This window comes from Anopheles ziemanni, chromosome 2 (genome assembly GCF_943734765.1).
Source record: "Anopheles ziemanni chromosome 2, idAnoZiCoDA_A2_x.2, whole genome shotgun sequence".
Classification (NCBI taxonomy): domain Eukaryota; kingdom Metazoa; phylum Arthropoda; class Insecta; order Diptera; family Culicidae; genus Anopheles; species Anopheles ziemanni.
Genome location: NC_080705.1, coordinates 41,628,427 through 41,651,841, shown reverse-complemented (window position 1 = coordinate 41,651,841; position 23,415 = coordinate 41,628,427). Strand labels below are relative to the sequence as shown.

General features: G+C 44.0%; 2 protein-coding genes across 2 annotated transcripts; one reads left to right on the top strand and one right to left on the bottom strand.

Annotated features, from left to right (window-relative positions):
• Nucleotides 1-1,757: 1,757 nt before the first annotated feature.
• Nucleotides 1,758-23,352, top strand: LOC131281823 (kinesin-like protein KIF14). Its single transcript, XM_058311179.1, has 4 exons — nucleotides 1,758-3,320; nucleotides 20,598-21,217; nucleotides 21,287-21,473; nucleotides 21,939-23,352. The coding sequence occupies exons 1-4, from the start codon at nucleotides 1,758-1,760 to the stop codon at nucleotides 23,247-23,249; spliced, it is 3,681 nt and encodes a 1,226-aa protein (XP_058167162.1). The 3' UTR covers nucleotides 23,250-23,352.
• Nucleotides 6,227-14,342, bottom strand: LOC131281824 (uncharacterized). Its single transcript, XM_058311180.1, has 2 exons — nucleotides 13,287-14,342; nucleotides 6,227-6,556 (listed from the first exon to the last, which is right to left on the bottom strand). The coding sequence occupies exons 1-2, from the start codon at nucleotides 13,477-13,479 to the stop codon at nucleotides 6,237-6,239; spliced, it is 513 nt and encodes a 170-aa protein (XP_058167163.1). The 5' UTR covers nucleotides 13,480-14,342; the 3' UTR covers nucleotides 6,227-6,236.
• Nucleotides 23,353-23,415: the final 63 nt, after the last annotated feature.

Below are 23,415 nucleotides of genomic sequence, written 5' to 3'. Positions count from 1 at the left end.
TTAACACGTAGCCTTATTTGTCCACGAACTTGCACAATCCTTTGCACCGGGTGGCACGGGAGCACAGAATGGTCGTTCAAATCTCGGCAGAAGAAACTTTTTAACACGTCACTGATGATGCAGCCGCCAAAACAGCTGAAATGCTGCTCGGCTGACAGTTGCAGTTTCTCGACGCAGAATCCACAGAAGCCTTCAAACCAAAGTGATTAATACTCAGGTGGGTTCATTCCGAACAAACGGAACGGATTTTATTAGAAAAATAAAGGAAAAGTTTGACTAATTTTAGAAGATTGAAACCAACAGGTATTTTAAATAACACTAAAATAAGCATAATATAATTACAATTTGAAACACAGCTGGTCGGAATATTTTCCTCTATTTACACCTGGGATGTGCACGTACGCCGGACACCCATATATATTCTTTTTCTTCTTGGCGTAACGACCTATTGGTCATGCCTGCCCGTTAAGGGCTTACGAGACTTGTTTCCCTGTTGTACGTGGATAGTCAGTCCTCTCGTACAGGGGAGGGTCCGGTCTCGGTTGGGATTCGAACCCACGCCGTCGAGGTGGTGAGCCCCGGCGCTCATGGGCCGATTTTATAACCGGCGCTACCGCTCGGCTGGCCGACCCATCTCGTATGTCAAAAGTGTCGCAGAAACTCCCGGTCGCAGGATTGTCGCAGCGCCGTGTGGACCTGCGGTAATCTACTACGAATGGGTATACGTTTTTTGCGCGTATAGTCAGAAATAGGTGTTATAAACGCACAGTCACGTTGTCAAAACTGTTCTCTTTTGCGGTGTCCCGCAAGTATTAAGAGAATTGTTTTACCCTTCTTTTCAGAAGTCGTTTTACATCCAAGATTGCATAGGAAATCTGCTGCAAAAGAAGGGGTAAAAGAATTCTCAAAAGAAGAGCGGGCAGTTCTGAAGAGAATTCTTTTACCCCAAAATAACGCCAAAATTTCTCGTTGAGAAATGCTACTCTTTTTGGAATAAACTCGGGTAAATCAGTTAGTCTGCATATTCCCACAAAGGACTAGATTGTTCGTGTTGTTTGAATACAATTAGAAGAATAATGTCAACTATATTGATATTCTTATTTAAATCATTCATGGAATTAAACACATCATATCAAAAATCGGCATTAGATGAGCATATGACGGATTGGGATTCGGATTCGGAGATCCGGATCTCAGAATGGATTTGAATCGAAAGATTCGAATCCCTGTAGGGATTCAGTTTCCCCATCACTAGTGCTAACAACAGAAACATTTGACGTGCGATGTTTTCTATGAATGGACAAAAAGGGTGAACAAGGGAATTACTAAAGTTAATTGTCTTATCGGACTATTTGTAACATTGAGTAAAAAAATGAATATCTATCTGTTTATGAGATCCTCTCTTAATTATTCACCTTCCTTCCACTTAATTATTCACCTTTTTGGTCACTCTTGAAACTTATAAAAGAGAAAACCGGCTAATTCGATGTTTTTTCAAATGACAAACATACTTGGCAGTGAAGAATTGAAGCAGTCCTACATAAACGATATTAATTCAAACCGTGAATTTTGACAGACCTCAAAAAGCAACAGTCTCGATCGTTTGTATTCGAAAGCGGCTTCGTAGAAAATGTTTCTATAATAGATAATTTTAGCGAAAAACTCATTGTGCAAAGAGGAACTTTGGTGTATTGTTAGTGATTATCAGTGTCGGTGATACCGCGTGCTTAAATCGACTTTATCAAGCTGGCGTAGAGATGTATTCACGCACTCCAATGAATCGTTTCGGAACAGCTGCCTCATCGTCGCCGACGAAAGCATCAACCCCGCGATCGTTGGCACGGCCGGGAGGATCGAAATTACCTACTTCCTTGTTAACGAAGCGCACCTGCCCACATAACACATCGAGCTCCGAATCCTTAGCAGCCTCTCCTGCCAGAACACCCAAAACATCTTTGTCAGGTTCTGGAGCCGTCAATGGGATAGCAATGGCCAAGTCCAAATCAAGCACCGCTTTGAACATGAATAATTGCTTCACACCATCCAGCCGACCACCAGCGGTTTCATCGAAAAGTGCATCGAAAGATGTTGGCACGCCCAGGAACTTACTAAAGCGCACCAAAGCTCGTGAAGACTTGCTCAACGCTAGGACTCCGGAATGTTTCGCGCCTATTTCAGTAGATAGCCCATTGCCAGCCGGTGCGAAACACCGTTCCAGCCAGCCGAAACTGGACGACTCATACCGCAGCACCACCAAAGAAAAGGATAAGGATGGTTCGATGGGTGAGATGAGCAATTTAAAAGTCGCTGTCCGCATCCGCCCGCTTGCTGTTAAAGAATGCATCGACTCGGTATCGAATATTGTCCGTGTAAAAAATAATGAGATCTTCATTAACGGAGGCAGTACGGCTGACAATTCGGCTGGCGTAGAGCATGCGTTTCATTACGATCACGTATTTTGGTCCTGCAATGCGGATGACCCGGCGTACGTCAACCAGGCCGAGATGTACAACACTATGGTTCATCCGCTGCTGGACAAAGCTTTCGAAGGGTACAACACTTGCCTGTTCGCGTACGGGCAAACGGGCTCCGGCAAGAGCTACAGTATGATGGGAATGGACCTGGATGATAACTACGACGACGCCCCGAATCCAGACGCCGGTATCATCCCTCGGTTCTGCCACGAACTGTTCGCCCGCATCAATGCACTCAAAGGGAAAGTTCACGCCGAGGTGGAAGTGAGCTATTTCGAAATTTACAACGAAAAAATTCACGACCTTCTCTCCGTCACGCCAAGCGATGGTGGCTTCGTTGTGTCGACCCCGGGACAGGGCGCCAAAAAACCCCCGCTTAAAGTTCGCGAGCATCCCGTGTGGGGACCGTACGTCGTCGATCTTAGCACGCACCCGGTCGACTCGAACACGTCCCTCCGGAACTGGCTTGCCGTCGGAAACAGTCAGCGGGCCACGGCGGCCACCGGCATGAACGATAAAAGCTCGAGGTCACATTCGATCTTCTCGGTAGTGCTAAACCTGGTGGAGATCGTAGAAAGCAGCGACCCGGACGATTCGGGCCGTTCGGTGGGCGATGGTCCGACCACGGTGAAGCAAACGAAGCGCAGTAAAATCAGTCTTGTTGATCTCGCCGGCTCCGAGCGTGTTAGCCAGACCTGTGCCAGTGGAGCCCGGCTGAAGGAGGGCGTTTGCATCAACAAGAGTTTGCTGACGCTCGGCAAAGTTATCTCGGCACTTGCTGATCCAAAGAAAGGCGCCAACACTTACATTCCGTACCGTGACTCGGTACTCACGTGGCTGCTGAGGGTAAGTGAAACAGACACACTACAAACACTCCATGTCACATTTCTTTATTAATGCTTTTTGAAATCGCTTTTCGCTTGGTGTAAAACATTTTCAATTCATCGGCAAAGTGTTGGCCTCGAAGAAACACCTCGGTGGTATCGTGATGCTCCGTAGGACCCTTCGGTGATGCTTGCACTTGCACATGATGGCACATTTCGCGCAGCATGGTTTTTTGATAGTCTTTTGAACCGCTTTGGAGGTTTCTGCAACGGATGAGTTAGATGTTTTTCCCTTTTCTTATCAAAGAGTTCCTCGTGAATCACTGTGTCGTACGTCCTTTCTACTTACGCTCCTCCACCGGGTTCGGCTTCTTATCAGCTTGTTTACCGTTGAATAATTTCTTCCACTTCATTTTGGGACAGTTTATTTTTTGTCAATCGTTAAATTGATAATTCACTTTGATTTATTTTTCTATTTTTTTTTTTTTGTTTCGTTCGGTGACCCCCTGCGAGTCAGTGATCCGTCCGTGGTAAGATTCGATTAAAGAGTGAGCCTCATAATGCTCGGTCGTTGGGAAAAATGATCGAGAGTGGTATTGAGAGTGTGAGAGGCAAGTATTTAAAAAACATAAAATTAAAGCCGAGGAAAAAACCGCAACGGAAACGGTTTTGTCCGATAAAAAATGGTCTGATGGTTCTTTGCAACGTGATAACATATAAACCGACAGCATCTTTCGAGTCCCGCTGTGTAGCTATGGAGGCAATCTGAGGAATCTAATCAGGGGGTCGTACTCTATGTTATGTTTCGTTTATAACTAAATTTACCGAGAATAACATATTGTTTGTGACTTATCGGAGAAGAACGATAAGTCTACTCCGATAAGTTTCGTCGTACGTCACCGAATGCCACGAATGATTACATACTCTACCCTGGTATCTGGTGAGTTCATCAAAAGCCCCAAAGGCAATGCAGATTTCCTGTCGCGGATTTTTCTAGTAAATGGAAATAATATAGATAAGATTAAGACAACAAGCCAACTGCATAAGAAAGGGGAAACTCGAATTTAAAATAAAAAGGCAAATTGCGGCAACCACGCGATCGTACAATCAAGTTGACCATAACGATAAGGAAACCCCCGGTTCTTTGTGGTATTTTTTTTTACTAACGACCGCAAACAATCCTACCATTTCCCTATCGAGCTGGCTGGGAGGCTAGTTGATAATACGCCAGAGCGACCACTGTCCTTAAAACTTCCAAGGGGGGAAAATCAACGATATGCATACGTGACCAAACCCGGGGAGGATGCCGGCCATGTGGTGTCGCCAGACCAATGTAAGTGGCCACTTATGTGTCGCATGTATGCACCCTGCTAGCATGCAGTGTTCAGAGGGCTGCCCCACTTGAGGCCGGTCTCAAATTCCTATCGGGGCCATTTGTTTGCTTCGTTTTATTGTACCAACGTGGCTTGTGGGGTAGCCCGAAGGAAGGGGCACATCTTATCGTTATGAAGGAAAAGGGGGTGGCTCGTAAGGAGCCCGGCCTCGCTCCCTTCGACCTGTGCTGTGTTGCCCACTCGAGTGCGCAATTTAATCTTGCTGATAACCTCCAAAAAATACAATTAGTGTAATTTGCGATGTATTGTTACGTCGAAATCTGGATGTTTTCTCCCCGATTATGGGACACTTGTGAGTGGTTTCACTTCAAAGGTCGAAGTTGATAAAGCTAAAACAATACACGACGCAGGTGTAAATTTTTGCTCTCTTAACTGCTTTAAAATGTTTGATGAAATTGAAAAGACAATGTTTTCCATAGCTCAAATGTTTATTTAGTACACTCCGAAAACGTTCAGGTAAAAGCGGTACAGTTGCAGCCCTTAAGACATATCATTAAGCAATTATAGTAGTGTAAACTCTGGTTGTATAATGATTGGATTACAATGCTGCCAATTTAGTTACGACCTTTCTCTAGCCATAGTTGTATATTACATATACTAAGCACTACCAAACGCTACCCCGTACAACAATAATAAAACTTATCATTATATGTTACTAAACTCACAACGGTTCAAAAATATATTGTTTCAAGCTCTAACGATTGGAAATTTGGCGCCTATCATCCACTTGGTACAGTCGGTTGCATTGTTGTGTACGCCCTTGCTTACGTACCGTATCTCGTACCTTCCACAAAATGCTATTTACTTTCGACATGCTAAAATGCATATCTAAAACGTTTAATTTACGCTGCATGCTGCATCTCGTTTTCTATATTGTGTTTTTCTAAGTTCATTTTTCTACAAAAGTTCTCATTAAATGTTAGGTACGTTTTCGTTTTTGTTTTCGTTCAGAATTTGATTGTTATTTTTTTCATAAACATGATTTTTTTCAAATCTGCTTCCTGTGTGGCTTTTTTATATACTTTTTCATATACTGATTTATTGCAATAAAACACATTGCAATGCCACTTGAAAAGTACAGATTCTGTGTAGCATATAAAATATATATCAGTCTTTATGCACCAACAGTGACCACGATGATGGTACTGCGCTACGCATTTCCCTCACATTCTCTTTGCCTTTGCGGCCGTGAAAATTACGGCTTACGGAAAGTCAGATCGAAATCATTGATAGATTTTTGTTTTCTTCAGATGATTGATTACTCTTTGTTGAATGTGGTGGTACGATTCTTTCCGCTTACGCTCTCATCGCGTTGAAACAAAACCATGATAGAGTGGGTCCCACTCGCCCACCTTTTCCACTCCGATCTGAGCCATAATAATCTCGCATTCAGAAATGAAGAAAAGTGTTCTATGTGTGACAAATTACAACTACTCCAACTTTCACTTAACCTGCCTTATGTTACTAATCATTCAGATTATAAGATAAACTCGTTATTCTCCGCTTTTCCCTCGTTCCCCGGGGAAGGGAGAAATACGCTCGCCCTATTTGCTTTCGATCGATTCCTGCCGGTTGAAGCCAACCATGCCACGGTGCACGTGTTGGTGATCGTTGGTGGGCGGACTTCCGGAAAGGTTCGATCGTGGCGCCTCGCACGCCTCCTCGCCCTCCTCGTCCTCCTCGCGCAGCTCTTCGGTGCACTCTTCGGCGTCTTCGCTGATGCTCTCGGACGTGATGCGCTGGCCGCGCTTACGCATGTACGCGCCGAGCGGGCGCTTCTTTTGCTCCTTGCAGAACGGGCAGGAGTCCTTGGTGGACGCCTTACTGCCGGACGACGCCTTGCCAATGTAGCTGAGCAGTTTAGCTGCAGAAAGGGAACGAGAGAGAAGGAAGAGGAAAAACGGTGCGATAAGTAAAGGCCGAGTTCAAATTACAGTCACAAGCAACTAAAGCAGCAACAGTACATAGTATGCAATCAATGTTGACAAACGTGGCCAACAACACCTTTGGGTGCAGCTCAAAGCTTGCCTGATGCTTTGTTCTTCTGTCCCGATGCCTCCCCAGTCTCGCAGGTGTCCATTTCCTTATCTTTATACCTACCGACGCAAACACTGAGCTTTCGGAACCGGAGCAGTACCGAGACTGATTGACCATGTTATCTAATCAATGTGAGCCTCACACCACCCTCGGTGTGGTGCGGTGGTGTTCTAATTTAAACCCTTCCCTCCATGCTCTCCCACCATCAGCCCACCCTTGTGGCGAAGAGTGTTTGTCCGCAGAACAAATACTTGTGAATTTACTAGCCAGCCAGGCTCTGCTCTATTTGTACGTACTGAAAACAATGTTTACTGCATAGGGGCGGATTGACCTTCTCTACATGGGAATTTGCATTCGTTTTTCGTTCGGACAATTGTTCTCCGGGGCAAACTTCGGCTGGCACGACTATATCTTGCGCTTAGCTGCAAATTTAGACAACACTTCACCTTGTACAGCGCTGGCCGTAAATAATTGGCACAGAAACAGCAGCGACACAACCTTGGGGAATTTGTAAAGTTATGGGTGTAAAACGTTTGTAAAGTGTGCTAACCGGCTGTTAGTTTCGAGGAAAGGAAGCGTCAACAGGATCCGGTCCCCAGGAAACACACCGTCGTCACGAGATGCTGCGTCCCACGTTTGTTGTTTGCAAGCTTTTACGATCCCTTCATGTGATCTGGAACTGTTTACTAGCTGATAATGTTCTTCTCGCCTCATACGTCATGCACGTGCGAGATGGTTTATTGATTCAAACTGCACACTAAGCACAAAATAAAAGCTTCTAGTTGAGTAAATTGTATAAAAGTTTTTTTATATCTGCTATCGTCCTTTTTTTGCGATTCTTAATCATTTGGGTTTGAGATATTTGGTTATGTTCTTTTTGTTTTGTTTTTTATCTCCTTGAGTTTTTCCTGGATTTTATAACCAATTTATCTGTCTTGTGGTTGTGTGAAACCGGAGATCGCAATATAAAAAGCAGTTCGCGCTTAGTGCGATAGCTAATCTAGGTCAATATTTGAAACTCTATGTGTAATTAGCGGGTTTTTGTTACCATACGGCTAAGGTTTATTAGCTTCTTATCGGTAACATTCGGTTTCCCGAACCATTGTTTTGCCGAAATTATCGACATCAAATCCAGTGCAATCCGGATTGCTCGTCGATCAATCGACTGCTGAAGGGCATGGGACAGGGTACGGCTTGGCTTGTACTGATATCGGGACTGGTTTTTTTTATTTTATTCGGTAATGGAGTTAGTTCCTAACAGCGTAGAAACATGTGGCACAAAACTGATACGAACGAAGTTGATATGTCGGTGATTTTCTTAGGAAAGCAAACAGGGACAAACTTGATGAACCGATGATGGCAGGCGTGGCGGACATTCTCCTGAGCACACGTTCCCAAGCTATCAGGGGGGTGATAGTCGACACTTTGCTGATAGCGCTTATCTGTGCGAGGGCCGTAAGACTGTTGCAAACTTCTTTTCCTCGGACCTGCAATAACGGTCAACGCCGGCGATCGAAGAAGTACGCAAATCGTAAAAGGTTATCGCCGATGGAGAGAACACTGACGGAACCGGGGTTGTGACTGCCGGAGGAAGATAACATTATTACATTGTCCGACCAGGGATACGTTCAGTGATTTTTCTTGTCTGCACGAAAGCAATCAAGTCTACGGAGCGAGGGAGGGGGACTCAAGCCCACTATCTAATTGTCGTCTTGCTTGTCTGGGAATGCCATCGCCAAGAAGACGGCGGCGACCTTTGCTCACCGACGGTGCGTAGCCGACACATGCACCAACATGCAGCATATTAGGGCGTCTACGTGCCCGCGTGCACATGTTGTCCGATATTATTTTTAGTCATCATAGTCCGGCAACTTCACACCTACTGCCGTTTCTCCTCCGGGCGGAACCGGTTTGGTTGCACCATGGGGGCTTCTTTTAAGTCGAAGGCATTAGGACACCTCTGAGAACGGTGGGTTGGTTCATGTGTAAGGCTGCAAAATATTACTTCGTATCGTTAATTGCTTCGACGTCACGGAGATGGTTGAACAAAGAACCATTTGCACGATATCGTCCGATCTTTCTTTTTGTTTATTTCAATCGGTCTTCGGTGTGGAGTAACCTTTTCCAAGGTCTACGTAATTAACTATCCCGCCAGTGGCCAATGGCCTCCACGTCCCGCGTGTACTACCTCGACGTTAGCCATTCAACACGTTCCATCAAATAATAGTCACCTTCTGCCACAAGTGGTGGGTCAATTTTACAACGTCCCGAGTCCTTCCCAACGCATGCGCCACTCGGTGGAGACGTTAGGAAGGTGGTAGACATACTTTCCACACACAGGCAAAAGTAAAAATTTAGGTCAAATGGTGTGCGGCACGACGTTGCCACCAACCGTGACCAACACGAGGCGCAGCCCTTCGACGTGACTGGTTTCACTTTTTTGTTTCGGTGAACATCACCGTCTGGCTTTAAGTTGCATCGTGTTTTGTGCAGCGGAACGCCGTTGCGAAAGGAAATGGGAAGCTCCGGCGAGGAGGTGGTATAAATGACTTCGTTAAGTGTAACCTCTCGACCCTTACCCATGCTGGCACAGAGGAGCGTTGGCTTCCGGACTACGGAGAAGATTGGATACTGTACGCTACTGTTCACCGCGTTCTCGTACGCTGTAATTGCATTACCGGTTCATGCCGGCGCAATGTAGGACGATCGGACGATTCCTGATTGAATTGGACCGACGATCAGTGTCTTTTTCAATTCCGGTCATACACAATGGGAAAGAACACTGTTTTATGGTTGAATAATTGCGTTCGACAAATTGGTTGTTCTAAGAATGCAATCATATTATAGCTATTTATTGGTTACGGATAAACTTAACAAGTCTATCAAATTTTTCAGTTCAATGAAACATATCAAATCTGTTATCCAAAACACGGTAATTTTTTCAAGCCGGCTGCATATCATTAAACTTTTGGCATTCTGGTCACATAGACACAGGTTGACTATTTTAAAATTTGATCATCAATATGTTATATCACTTTAGGGATCTTTGCGATAGCAAGTACAATAAAACGATCAATAAATTGGATTAAAAAATTAAAAAGATGATATAATTTGCCCATGTGTGATGAGAGAGATTTATTTCTTTTACTATTATTTTTTGTTTTTTAGAGAGAGAGAGCTATAATACTGGTTATCTTTACAACATTGCCAAGCTATAACACCCGTTAGCCAAGGGTTGCACACTATTGTAAAAGTGGTTAGAGACATCGATGGTAATTATTAGCACATCAGTCATGATAGGAGGTGCTAATTAAACCTCGGCTAGCTTGTGATCTCTTCCCAGGTCGTGCCACGTTAAGCTATGTGGCGTAAGCAACTGTTAAATATTCACGATGATCATATCGCGATGCCGTGCCGTCTGACTGACATAATTCACTCCAACCATTCCTTAACTGAAACGGGAAATGTGTTTCAGTTATTTTTGCAAAATAGGTCCAATTAAATTCAAGGTTTCCCTTTCACCCCGCCGGAAATGTTTTTAAGTAAATTCTCAGGCCACTACCAGCGACGTTATGATCTTCACCGTCACTTTCTCGGGCCGGTAATGGACATGGTGGTAGACACGCGTGTGCCAATAAGTGCGCCTCTGGTTCAGACGGGGCAAAAAGTATTTAGATTTCGAATGCCCCTTCTTTACTCATTTTTAGCATTTACTCTGCTGCAAATGGCGTAACAGACAAGCCTCTTTTTTGCGCACCCTGATCGAAGGACACAAGCGCGTTACCTCCAGCGACGTTAGAAGAGATAGTAATGTGTGTGTTTTTTGTTTGCGAACCCTTCTAGGCCTTTCATTTGCATCGTATATTGCGAGTAAACTTCCGCTCGCCAATTCTATCGATGGAGCTTTGGCTGCGGGGGTCAGTTGACGAGATTATTTATGATACGGCCATTCGCGCTGTTCGCGGATGACTGCGAATGAGATGATGATAGTGGTGCTGTTGGTGTTGTTATTGAAGGCGAGAGATGTTTCTTCCCTTTTTAGAGACATCATCAAACCCGGGTTGACTAACGGAACGATAAGTTATTGGCCGGATGGCACTTGTTGCTCACACCGTGTGCCGAGGAGTGTTAAGTTGTCCTCTATCGATCACCGGAATATAGCATATATTACCACTTCCTTCATACCCCTTTTAAATTGATCTACATCCATCCGACTCGCCCAGACTGTACTGTACTATCTCCCAAGCAAACTCTTCCCACAGCCGGAAGAGGGAATGTAATGCGATTAAACTTGGATGATGTCAACCATCGATGACGAGGAGAAGGGTGGGGTAAGTACACCGAGATATGTGTGCACAACACCGCCTCCATGTCGAGCGGCCGGAACAAACTTATTGCGTTGCATTTTCCGCCTTTATATGTTCCTTCAACTCCTCCCACCCGAAAGGTGAACTGCTGCACTGAAGTGTGATGGTTCGCTGCGGAGTTGGGTTCTCCTGGAATCTTGTTTGCTATTTACTATTTTCATCTACCACCCTACCGTATTCAACCGGACGCCTCCGAGAAACCGGTCTCGATGGGGTGTTCATGTGTTGTGGCGGAAGAAGGCTAACAACCACCAAACCTGGACCTGGTGGCCACGAGAGACATACGAGATCGCGGAGAGCGGCTCGTGTTTCGTTGCGCTTTGCTGATCGTCTGTACAGCGGCCTCAGCGGTGATTGACCACAGACCCCCTGGTTCTGGTTGGCGTGGTGTGCCAACCGTGGTGAGCGATTTACGTCAGAGAAACGGACGATGTCTTTGAAATTGATTCGAGTTACCTCTAACTCGCTGGCGCCGGAGGTGTTCAACATTCCACACGAGAGCCCCAATCGATCGGGGGGTTCTTTTATACACACCGTTGAATCGATTAAGCTAAGGTACGCGTCTAGCCACAAGATTTCGTAAGACGCTTTTGTGCATGCTTGCGAGGGGGAGACCGACCGCTTGAGCCACTGCGCCAGGCGCCTTACTTTTGTGACCGAAATAGTACCAAGTGTTTTTTCGCTGGTTGGGTTTATTTTAAGAAATGTTTTGTTGAATGACTAGATCACCCGACGGGGCCGGGAGGGTATGTGTCACATGGGGGAGGTACGCACTAACTTAGTCTTACTATACACGATGAATAGTAGAATGCATTTCATGGCGGGCGTCTATCGTAATTCAGAATGACGTTTTTCGCCGAGCTGTGACCGACGTGGACACCAAAGTGGAAGTGGGTTATATTTATGTTTTGGTCGACGCCAAAAATAGTTTTTCGTCTGTGTCCGGTGACTGGGCCATACGCCGCTTACACATTGGCACACGTGAGCATAAACCCTGTCGTACGCCACCGACCTTTCCCCAACCGAAGCGTTTCGAGTCAAAATATCAACAAAAACAATCTTCCCTTGAAGAAACATGGTCATGGCCAAACAGACCGGGTGGGGAGGGGGGGGGGGGTTCATATCTCGTGTCTGGCAGCTGGAGACGAATGAAACAGGTGAGCGTTCAAGGCTCGAAAACCATTTGATTACTCTAAGGAATTGTTGAATTGCTCTGCGTGCTCGTCCAATCCGTTCCGGTCAGTGGTTGGACACAGCAACAGAAGGCCAGGAATATGTACAAGTGTTTATTGCTACGTTTTTCCCCTGCACCAATCCACCTTATTTCGCTCATGATGGTGCGCTTTAAAAATCAAGTTGGTTTTTTGCAAATCCTTCCTCGAAAGAGTTCGTTCTGTTCCGGACGGTAAAGACCGAACGCGTAGTAGATCGAATCGAGCCTCGAACGAGGTTAAGAGAACGGAAATGAACTTTTTTGCAACCAACTCGCGCATTAACCGCCATACTTCTCTTCATCACCACTACCGTCCTGCGCTAATAAATGCCTTTTTTTTGATGTTGTTTTGTTTGCGGTTCTGGTTTTCGGTGGTTCAAAGTCGTCGAGGCATACGCGCGGGCAAGAAGCCACAGGGGAACGTCTTGAGAGTTTCTTACCCTTTGCGCACACCTCAGCCAGAGGCCGGGGCTTACGAAAGTGTATGAGTGTTTGCACACGCGTCCGTACCGGCGCAAATATATGTTTACGCAAATAGTGGTAGAGTGCGTCGATCGTACCCACCTTCCCTTTGCGTGGAACATAACGTACCATCGGATACCGGTCTGAATCGGTTTAAGGAAAATGCCACGACAGCTCAACGCATGAGAATACAACACCTTTCGGTTGAGATTTCCGCGGGCTGGGGTCGGGGAAAGAATGATAGTGAAGTGAATTTTCTAAGTGGGGTTTTTTTTTCTGTTGCATCAAAACTGTTGGAAATTCCACGCGAATGTTTCTAACGGAAAATCGTGAGCAGTAGGAAATCCCAGTTTCAAAACTATCCCATAGTTCATCTAAATGCTGCCAGTTCGCCGCCAGTTGGCGGGTACGATCGAGTACGGGCTAAACGATCGAGAGATCTCTGCTTTGCGGATACGCAATTGCCTTTACACGACACGGCGTATTGTAGATGGTTCGTCATGGCGGTTGTTTACCTTGAGCGCTGGCGGTGCTGCTGGAGCTCGAGTGATGACTGCGTTGCTGCTGTCGTTGCTGCTGTTTGCTCTTCGAGACGGGATTGTTGAGCGGATTCTCGAGCGTCCCGTACGGGAACTTCTCGTAGTCCCGGTAGACCGGGCCCCGGAACGAAGAGTACTGGATGCTGTCGCTCATGTAGTAGATGTCCATCGTGTTGCTTTGCACCGTGTGTTGGTCACAAGCGAAGAGTTACGGCTACGAAAATACTGTCTGTTGTTTTCAACCCGCCGTCACTAAGCTGCTTAGCCTGCTTAGATTTCAGTGAAAATCAGCAAGAGAAACAAAAGTCCTTGGAGAAATGTGAAGCGTTATTGCTTTCCGTCCAAACTAGCCGTGTCCTTGTGCAGCTGTCGGTCTCCTTCCACCGATTTGACCACCCGTGAAATCCGCGGCGGAATATCTTGGTTGGTTTTTATTTATGTCGCGCTTTGTCCCTCAACTGGGAGAAAATGTTTTCTCGTTTCCGCTTTCCGGCTTAACGATGGTGCCACATCGAATGGCTTCTTTACCGCATGTTCCGATAAGGCTTCACCAGGATACTTTTCTGTCTATTAACCGTCTAGCAGTTCATCGGATCATTTGTTTCACGTTTGTTCGACAAAAACCCGTGCCTTCGATGCGTGTTGTTTGCTCACGGCAGTGATTTCATTTGGCGCAATGTGTCCACCACTATGTGGTACAATATTCATTCAGCATTGACGAAACACCCCACACAGCGCCTTCTCTATCGTTTTGTTGGTAAACAAATTAGCAAAAGGAAGGGGAGATCACACACCCTCTTCGACAAACACTTTCACTTCACCGTGTTTGTGGGATGGGTCACTTTGGGGGTTTTTTAAATCGTTTTCGTAGCTGTTAAAGTATTATTTGGCGTTCACAATTTTGCCGTTATTTTTTAACACTCAATGGTAAAATCACGCCTCCGGTACTACCTTACACTCGGAACACTTGCATATGAAACGGTGCTATGAAAACGACGCAATATTCTAGCTCGATTTGCGATTTGAACACGTTCGTCCGGTTTGCTTTCCGCAGCGAAACTGAATCAACCGTACGGAGCGTGGCCACGGATATATAAAAACACACCCCACATTCCACCATCCGCGCGGCACCACCACCATCGTCCTGCGTCCCGCCGCATGGTCATCTCTCTCGACTCGCACATACAAACGCGGTACGCATCATCGCCGTTCGGTTACTGGTTCCGACGTTGGATGACGATCTTTCGGGGTGGTACCTGCACACCATTTGGGCCTGGAGAGACGAAGACGACGACGTGGTGGCACACACGTAGACGCGCCTCATCTCGCGCACGCGTTCAAACGCGAATGTGTTCGTGACGGTTTTGTTGGGTTGCTGGAAGGAGAATGTACGGTTGTCTGGCGTTGCAACGGCGGTATGCCTTGCTGTCCACGTTAAGGGTATCAGCACATGGATCTTCGCAGTGGATGTTGAATACACTTGGGCTCCTTTTACTGTAAAAAACATACAAATTTCAGCTAAGACTTCAATCAAATATGTAAGGCACGATCGATAAATTTGTGTTCAAGTACCACTATTTACGGGACGAATGGTGCCTAGTGCTCTAAACTCTACTGACCAGTTGACGAATAGCTCAAACTTAAAAATGTAATTGAGTTGGTGATTATATTGAAGATTATCATTTCTGACATGTGTTAGTAATTTAAGAAATAAAAATACAAGCATAATAATATGTTGATATAATATGTTACTATGTTAATTAAAAAATATGACAAATTTCGCCCTGCTCAAAATTTATTCTCTCTACTTTTTTTAATGTTATTTCGTCATCGATTCCATTAATTAATTGATTTGTCAAATTTGTTTATTGATTAAAATGGAACAGTATTTAACTATCTGATACTTTAGTGAGTCAAAACTTGGTCATCTGCACATGTACGTGTAGCAATGTTCGATTGTTTTTTTTTCGATTGTGATTGTACGATTGTTAGTATGTTTTTAAAATTTTCTATTTTTCAATTGTAAATATTTATTTTATTTTATTTTATTTATTGAGGTATGACGGATGTTGTCGTATTGTCAGAGCCAACATGCTCTAACTGACTTTTTTGTTTTTATGGCAATTCCTTCCTACAATTAGGCCTTATCCCGTCCTTTCTCGGTTACAATTGTAAATATATTTTTATTAACAATCTCATAAACATTTCGTTAAAAATTATAAATTTAGTTTTGAGTAGGTCTTCCAAATCCCAGATTATCTTTGAACAAATCAGCAAGTTCGAAAGACCAACTAATCTTCTAGTTTCAAACATATTCTTTCTTATACTCAGTCTCAACTGGTGTGCGCATCCCTGTAGCTTGCTCGGGTGTTAAGTGTTGGTGTTGTTTCTTACCAAAACGACGGTTATTTTATTACTCGCGCTCTTCTGCCACTGCCTTTGCGCGAACCCGCGATCAAATCCACCGCCATTCAATAAAATGAGAGAGATGGCGTTCTTTTTTTTGAATTTATGTTCGTTGGAATCGCGCATGGATCATGTACCCCAACAACAACCATTCACATTCACGTCCCCGGCGACCCGCGGTAGTGAATCCCGTGAATGCACCAGAGCAGTGAGAATCGGAATGGTTTTTAGTTACAGCAAAAAAAAAATTAAAAATTTTATACACACCAAAAACAACCATCTGCCACGTTGTGCACTGCTCGACACCGATCACCACGACAATAGAACGGACTGTGTTCTAAGTTTTCGCGATTAGATTAACTCGCCAGACGGTAACCTCTTGCCCGCCTGGTGTTCCTTGCGTTTATGTGCAAAAGGAAAAGAGAGCATAGGAGATTAAAAATAGCATTCCCAGCATCGCCAGCCAACGGGGCCTTGATCAGCAAGGCACTTCGCTAGTGGAGCTTTGTTTTTGATAGTGCCCGGCAAAAGGAACAAAATTGACTGAAAACAACTTTTCGGTCTGCTTCCATCTGCTGGCGGTGTATGACTCAGTGAAGGAAAATTGCAGCACAAAAAATTGACCAGGGTCAAATATGTCGAGTAGAATCGCTTCTCAAAACTATGAAAATGATATGAATATACCCAATTTTGATAAGCAGATATTTGGAAAACGAAATTAATTGGCATGGACTTGATTTTTTTTTTGCAGGACTTATGTATGTTAGGATTTCTACAGTTCAGTCCCAATTTTAATTACTATGGTCTTAGTCTTAGCTGATAGTAAGCTAAAAATATTAATTTTATTATCTTAACTAACATTAAATTTTTTATGTGAATTTTTTTTCCAATTTAATCTATGTTTTCATGCTTAACTAATGCATTACATACTGCTTACATTACAGTTCTACATTGCTTATATATATTTCCTATTACATTACAGTTCAACTTTGCTTACGTATATTCCCTGTTGAAAGCCTATTCATTGTGATGAGGTGACGGGTAATCTAATTGTAATGTACAATTAAGACAATCGGCATTAATCAGCCTTTGGGAATATGAGAGCTCAAGCTCAACTTGAAACGACAAGTAAGTGCAAAAATGCAAACAAGGGCATGACAAAGAAAGAACCTGAGATGAATAACGGAAGATAATAAATATTGACAAAGAAATACTGCCGGTTATCTGTACTAAGGAACTTTGGTGAAGTGTGATCATAGACCGTGCTGCTAAAGTTATTCCCCCTGTCTGTACAAATGGAAATAATAACATGAAAGAAGCTCTTATCAGTTTTTTTTTGTAGTAGTTGAACAACGTTGATAGATTATTCAAGCGATGATGCCGTTTGCAAGGAATTATATAAGGGGTTTATCCTTTGGAATATACATTTTCTTTGCGTTGAAGATGAAATTAATCTTTCATTAAGTCATGGGTTAATGGTTAAGTCTCATTGGGTAAAATAGATTAAATCATGTAATACCCAGCTCGAAGGGCACTTATATGGGCTTTTCCACTTAAAGTAAAGCAACAAAACTCAACGATGCGTTAGTGTAGGGGCTGACAAACGTTTTACGTTAAAAATCTCTGATCAAAAAACCCCAAAAGATAATTTTAATAAGAAGATCTAAGACCATAGTAAAGCAATGTTTGACTTGTTTGAGTTAGATAGTAACATACACTAACAATTTACGATAATATTTCAAAGGTTTATCTATAAATTTTTTTCTTGTTGCGAGTTTGAATATTTTCGCCTCTTTTCTTTGGAATATCGGATAAAGGCATGCTTTTGCAGGTCTGAATTTCTCGACCCTTGCTTTACTTTGTTTGCACTACGCCCCGGAGCACCATGTGCACTTAACTTCCCATCAACAACACTGTCCTACCGGAATGATCAATAATCAAATAATCAAAAGGCAAAAAAGAATAGGTAAGCTTCGGCCCGGACCGTATCATTCACCATACAAGGCCAGCTGGATTGACCCATCGCTTATCTGTAACGACGGCCCTTACAAGTGCGCTCGGTACCACCTTCACTCCAAGGCTGAGAGTGAGGTAATCTTACGTTTTGAGACGTTTGACTAACGAAGAAAATTCGCAAACCATAGCGAATTGGTCGTATGAAATATTAAAAAAAACGACGTCCCAGACATCCCACCGTAAAGCGACAAGCAGGAACCAGTTTAAAAGTCAATCATTAAGTCGTAAAATTTGGTAGTCCTTCACCAAAACTAAAGATAAACTACCGAAGCAAGGTTATTCCTGTTTACTGGGTATAGTGTTTACGCCACTATACAACCTTCCCTGGACTTACCTGTGGCGTTCGGGTAGCACCAACGGTCCCTGAATAGTTTCGTACACAGCGCCGTTTTTCTCTTCCGGTTTGATAACGATAGAGGCACTGACTACGTCGCATCCGATTCCAACCTCCTCCAACCTTACACCGTTTAGAAGCGGCAATGCGTAGTTGTCAAAGAAAGCCAAACCCTCCCCATAAGGTCACCGTTTGCAACCAAGGGGAGCCAAGGGTGTTGACACGCACGTCGTGTTCATCATTGGCGGTTTGCGGGATTTAAGTCATTAGTGATTACAGTGCGCCCGTCGGGCTAATGCGGCGTAGTTTGGAGGTACCGGTTTGTCGATAACGCAAACAACAAACAAATCTGTTCCCGTCCGATTATCCAACCTATTTTTCCGTTCAGAACACGAGCAATTGTGAACAACGCAAAATCGACCCAAGTACGTTTCAGCTCGGTATGATTCAAATATCTTACCGTCTGGAATGATCGTAATATGACTCGTTTGTTTGTTCTTGGTACTTCAAAACTCTCTTCTTACATCATTCATTATCTATAAATAGAAATTTTTGCAACGCGAAGTCAAGCAGTATAAAGCTTGTGACAGGGACGCCTTTTCTCGAATCGAAAGAATTGCATAGTCTTAATATTTGCTTTGCACACACCCTCCCCAGATGAAGCTTGAGCTAATAGTTCCACCAACAACCGGTGCTCTTTGGTCAATTCCTTATCTTCTCCTTCCTGCAAGTGTGCCAGCGATCGACTTGTGTAAACTTGTGTGTACCGAATGGAATGTTTCTAGAACTTTTAAAGAAACACTCACCCACCGGAAAGCAATCACTTATTCTGTCGTCCTTTCTGAACGTGATCCACTTCGCTGTTTTATCTTCCTTAAACACTATAAAATTGCTTGGTGATAGACTTTGAAACGTGTAGGTTAGATAAAAGAGAAAAAGCACCTGTCGGTTCTAGATTACTCATTTTGGATAAATATTTGATCCATATAAAATGTTGTAGAAAAAATCAATAAACTCAACGGAAACTTCTACTGCGAATTGCGAAATAAATGGACAATATTTTCTCCGGAATTGGTTGTTGCCGCTGGTTGGCTTTGGTTTAAACACTAGAATCCAAATTGACATTTTGACCCCAACACAATTTTCGATTTTAATATCTCGAAAACGGCTGAATATTTTTACAAAACAAATAAAGCTTTTCTTAAAATTAAAAACTACATCTAAAACAAAAATATATGAATGGAATAATGGAACAAAGCACAGGACGGAAACGATCCATGGGAAATTTAAAAATCCACATCTTCATGGTCAATTTGTGGCGTCATTTGTTATCTTAAAAATATAAAATGATTTTTTAAAGGTGGCCCAATATATATATAAGCATTAGAGCGCATACTTTTTTCTGAATTTAAGTGATATACGATTTTGAAAAAAAATTAAGAAAAGATTAACATTCGATTCACATAGTTCTTTTTTGTTTTACGCTGAGCTAGAAGAATGATGAAGTGGTACATCATAAAATTAAAAACGCTAAAAGATAGTCAACAAATATACTAAAAAGTAACAGTTTACGGAGACAAATTCAAAAATAGCGTCGAAAATACAGCGTTTTAAGAATAGGACTCAACATTAAAGTATTCGGGCAAGTTTCCAAAGCAATGTATTCTAGTGTTAAGAGCCATCTCTCAATAAAAACCTCTAAAATTGTGCTTTTCAAGTTCCTCGGTTTTTCGGCCGTATATTAATGGCCTTACCGAATAGACATATTTGGTCGATTTAACAAACAAACGTGTTCATGTATCGTACAACCGTTTCATATTTTCGTGGAGCAGAAGGAGAAGGTAATTCACACGCGATGTATCACAATGTTTGCCGCTCTAATACATTTGTTCTAATCTAAATGGCGCCACCAGGCCCATTACCATCCGTCCAGTGCATCTTGCAGTGTTTGCTGGGTGCAGCCTGCGGTTAGTGAACAGAAAATGCCCTGTTTGACCCTGACCGTGGCTATCATCTTACCGACAGTAGTGTCATCCGGATTCGTCTTATCTCCTTGCGCCAGCGAGATGTTTGTAACCGATTTACTCTCAATCTAAACTACATTTAATGCGTTCCTGTTGTAACCTGTGTTATTGTATCACAAAAAATACTAAAGAAAAACAATCAATGTGATTGAAGTGTTGGAAAAAAAGAAAATTCATAATATCAATTGTATTTTTTTAAAGCAACGGTCGGGTTTGTCCCTGTTGCCCAGCTACGCCACGCGCAACAAAGCGAAAGGTTATGTGGTCGTAATAATTGTAAGTTTTTTGTTTGGATTTATTGAATTTATTGGCCGCAACGAAGTGGGTTTCGTTTCGATTGGACGAGTTTAACGCTTCCGGTCGCAACTTGCCTTTGTCGCTCTTTGGTGGTGTTTATAATTATTCAATGGTTTAAATGTGTGGCAATGACACAACGAACTATTCTATACTGCTCGACTTTATGCGCATTAACTCGTACTAATTAGTGTTCCTTCCTCTCGTCGCCAGGAATCGCTCGGTGGAAACTCGCGTACGGTCATGCTCGCCACCATTTCTCCGGCCAGCATCCATGTGGACGAAACGCTGGCCACGCTTCGGTACGCCCGTCAAGCCCGTAGCATCGTGAACCGCGTCAAAGTGAACGAAGACCCGCACGATCGCATCATCCGGGAGCTGCGCGCAAAAATCGAACGGCTGCAGGTTTTGCAGCAGGAACACGAGCGCCAGCGGCGTCTCTCGGAGGCCAATCAGCACCAGCAGTATCTGCAGCCACGGAAAATCATCATCGAAACCACCACGGTCGACGACAGCGAGGTGGAAGCGCTGCGGCAACAGTTGACCGAAACGGAACAGGAGCTTGCCAAGGCGCAACGTTCGTGGCGAGAGCGGCTTCAGGAGGCTGAAGATGTGCGCCGGACCGAGATGAAACTGCTCAGGCGGAAGGGTCTTGCCCTGGAGTTGTCCGCGGAGCAGAAGGAACCCTGCCTGGTGAATTTGGCCGCCGATCCCATGCTTTCCGGGACGCTGTTGTACATTATTCCACCCGGTACGGTACTTATCGGTCGTCCTTCGTCTTTATCCGCACCGGATATTGTGCTCGAGGGGCCGCTGGTATCTCCAAAACATTGGTAAGTGCCGGAGCCTCGCGTTTATGGCGGAAAGATGAATCTATAAACAATTTTCGCATTCATTTGCAGCGTAATCGAGAACAAGAACGGAATGTTGTACATTATGCCCGAACCCAACACCGAATACGAGACGTTCGTGAATGGGGAGCTTATTCAAGAACGGCGCAAACTGCTGCATGGTGATCGGTTGGTGATTGGTGGGTCACACTACTTCCGCATCTCGAACCCATTATGTCCCAACAAAACGACACAAGTTGTAAGTGACCACTTGATGCCTAAGAAAGATTTTCTACGTTTTACCAACTATAGCAATTCCATAGATTATAAAATTTAATTGTGATTTCAATGATAATTTTTCCATTTGTTTTGTTTGTGTAACCTTTAAAGCTTACGAGGAGAAGTATGCTCGCCTCTTAAAATTAAAATACTAAAAACAAAATGCAAAATCAACGGGAAAACATTATATTAGATTTGTTGGTATTTTCAAACTATACAAAAAATAGCAAATTATAGTTTTGTGCTATTTTTTTAAACTATAGCACAAACATTTAATTTGCTTCAAATAAAAATGCGTTTAATCCTTCGTCGTGCCATATTAACTGTGTTTGCTTGTGCATTTATGTAAACTCATTTGATAAAGAGTCATTTAATCCACGAACTACCGTACTGAATAATCATAAGCCTCTAATCTTTTTTTTTTTAATTATTATTTCACTTGTAGATGGTTGATTTCCAGCTGGCTCATCAGGAAATCTTGCGTGAACAGGAGAACCGACTGCGACAGGAACTGGACGCCGAAAAGCAGGCTACCCTAGCACGTATCGAGGCCGAGCGGATGGCCCAAGAACAGGACTACGAAGAACGGCTTGCCTCGCTCGAGCTAGAAAAGTTCCGGTACAAGTATCGCAAAGAATTACTAGAGACGGAACAAGAGGCACTATTGCAATCTGCTAGCAAACGGGACAAACCGAACAGTCCCAAGGGGGATCGGTCTATTGAGGAAGACTCGTTCGAGTGTAATCCAAGTGCTGAATCGAACTTGGCCGATGAAATCCGGCGTATAATGGAGCACACGAGCGATGAGAGTCTAGCGCACATTCAGATGATGGTCAAGGAAGCGAGCCAACGCTGTCGCGATGTGGGTCTCGAGTATGAGTTTAAACAGACGCAGGTTTGGCAGGATGAAGGCATCTTCCGGGCGATGGTTAACATAGTGGATCGTGCGAATGGTCGCGTTGCCGAGTGGCTACCGGCGAGGCTCGAGTGTTGGCTGGGTTTCGTCCGTGATCGGGACGATCTTACCGCAGACAACATGTTCGAACCGGTCGATCTCATATGGAACGATGCGGCCGATCAATCGGCCAATGAGTCTCTACTACACGAATCGCATAACTCGAGTCGTATTTCTCTCACTCTTGGCTCGCTAAAGGATGCCATTCTCGGGAGGCACAGTTTGGTGTCCAACACGAGCACAACGTCGTGTGGATCGCCAAGTACCGGGGCTGTTGGAAATTCACGCAAATCACAGGGCCTTCTGAAATCCATCTTTACCAAACCTTCTATGGATACCGGGAATGAACACGGAAGGGTTTCCGGTGGAAGCGCACGAAAGGCGCTATTTATCGGTACGGACGACAACGACGAAAACCTTCCTAACAATTGCCAACGCACGAGTGCTACCAAAGCTGCCCCGCCACGGCGTTTCGATCAAAAAGCATCACAGTATTTACGAGACATTCATCTGGCCACACTCAAACTGCGGAAGCTATGCGAGAAACAGCAGGATTCCGCTGGAGAAGGGAATATGATGGATGTTGACGGTGATAACGGTCAGGTGAAGGAAAGTCGTCATCCATGTGATGTTGATGGAGCATTAGCCAACCAGTGTCTAGAATCGATTGGTAATATCGAGCGATCGCTTCAAACGATCCGATCAGCACTGACCGAGCACAACATCAAGGAAGCTACTCTGAACGCCTCCGAAAGTGACTATGGACGTACACCAAAGGCCGTTCGGTTTCTATTGGAGTAGCCGAGTGTATAAAGGACTTATTTTGATGGCACAAGAGATAAGTTAAATCGCGATACTTTAAAATGGATTTAGATAACGAAATTCTTGCCGTAGCGTCTTAGATGGGTATGAAGAACAGGGTTGGATAATTCTAAAAGTTTTGAACAATTTTTAACTTTTATATTTA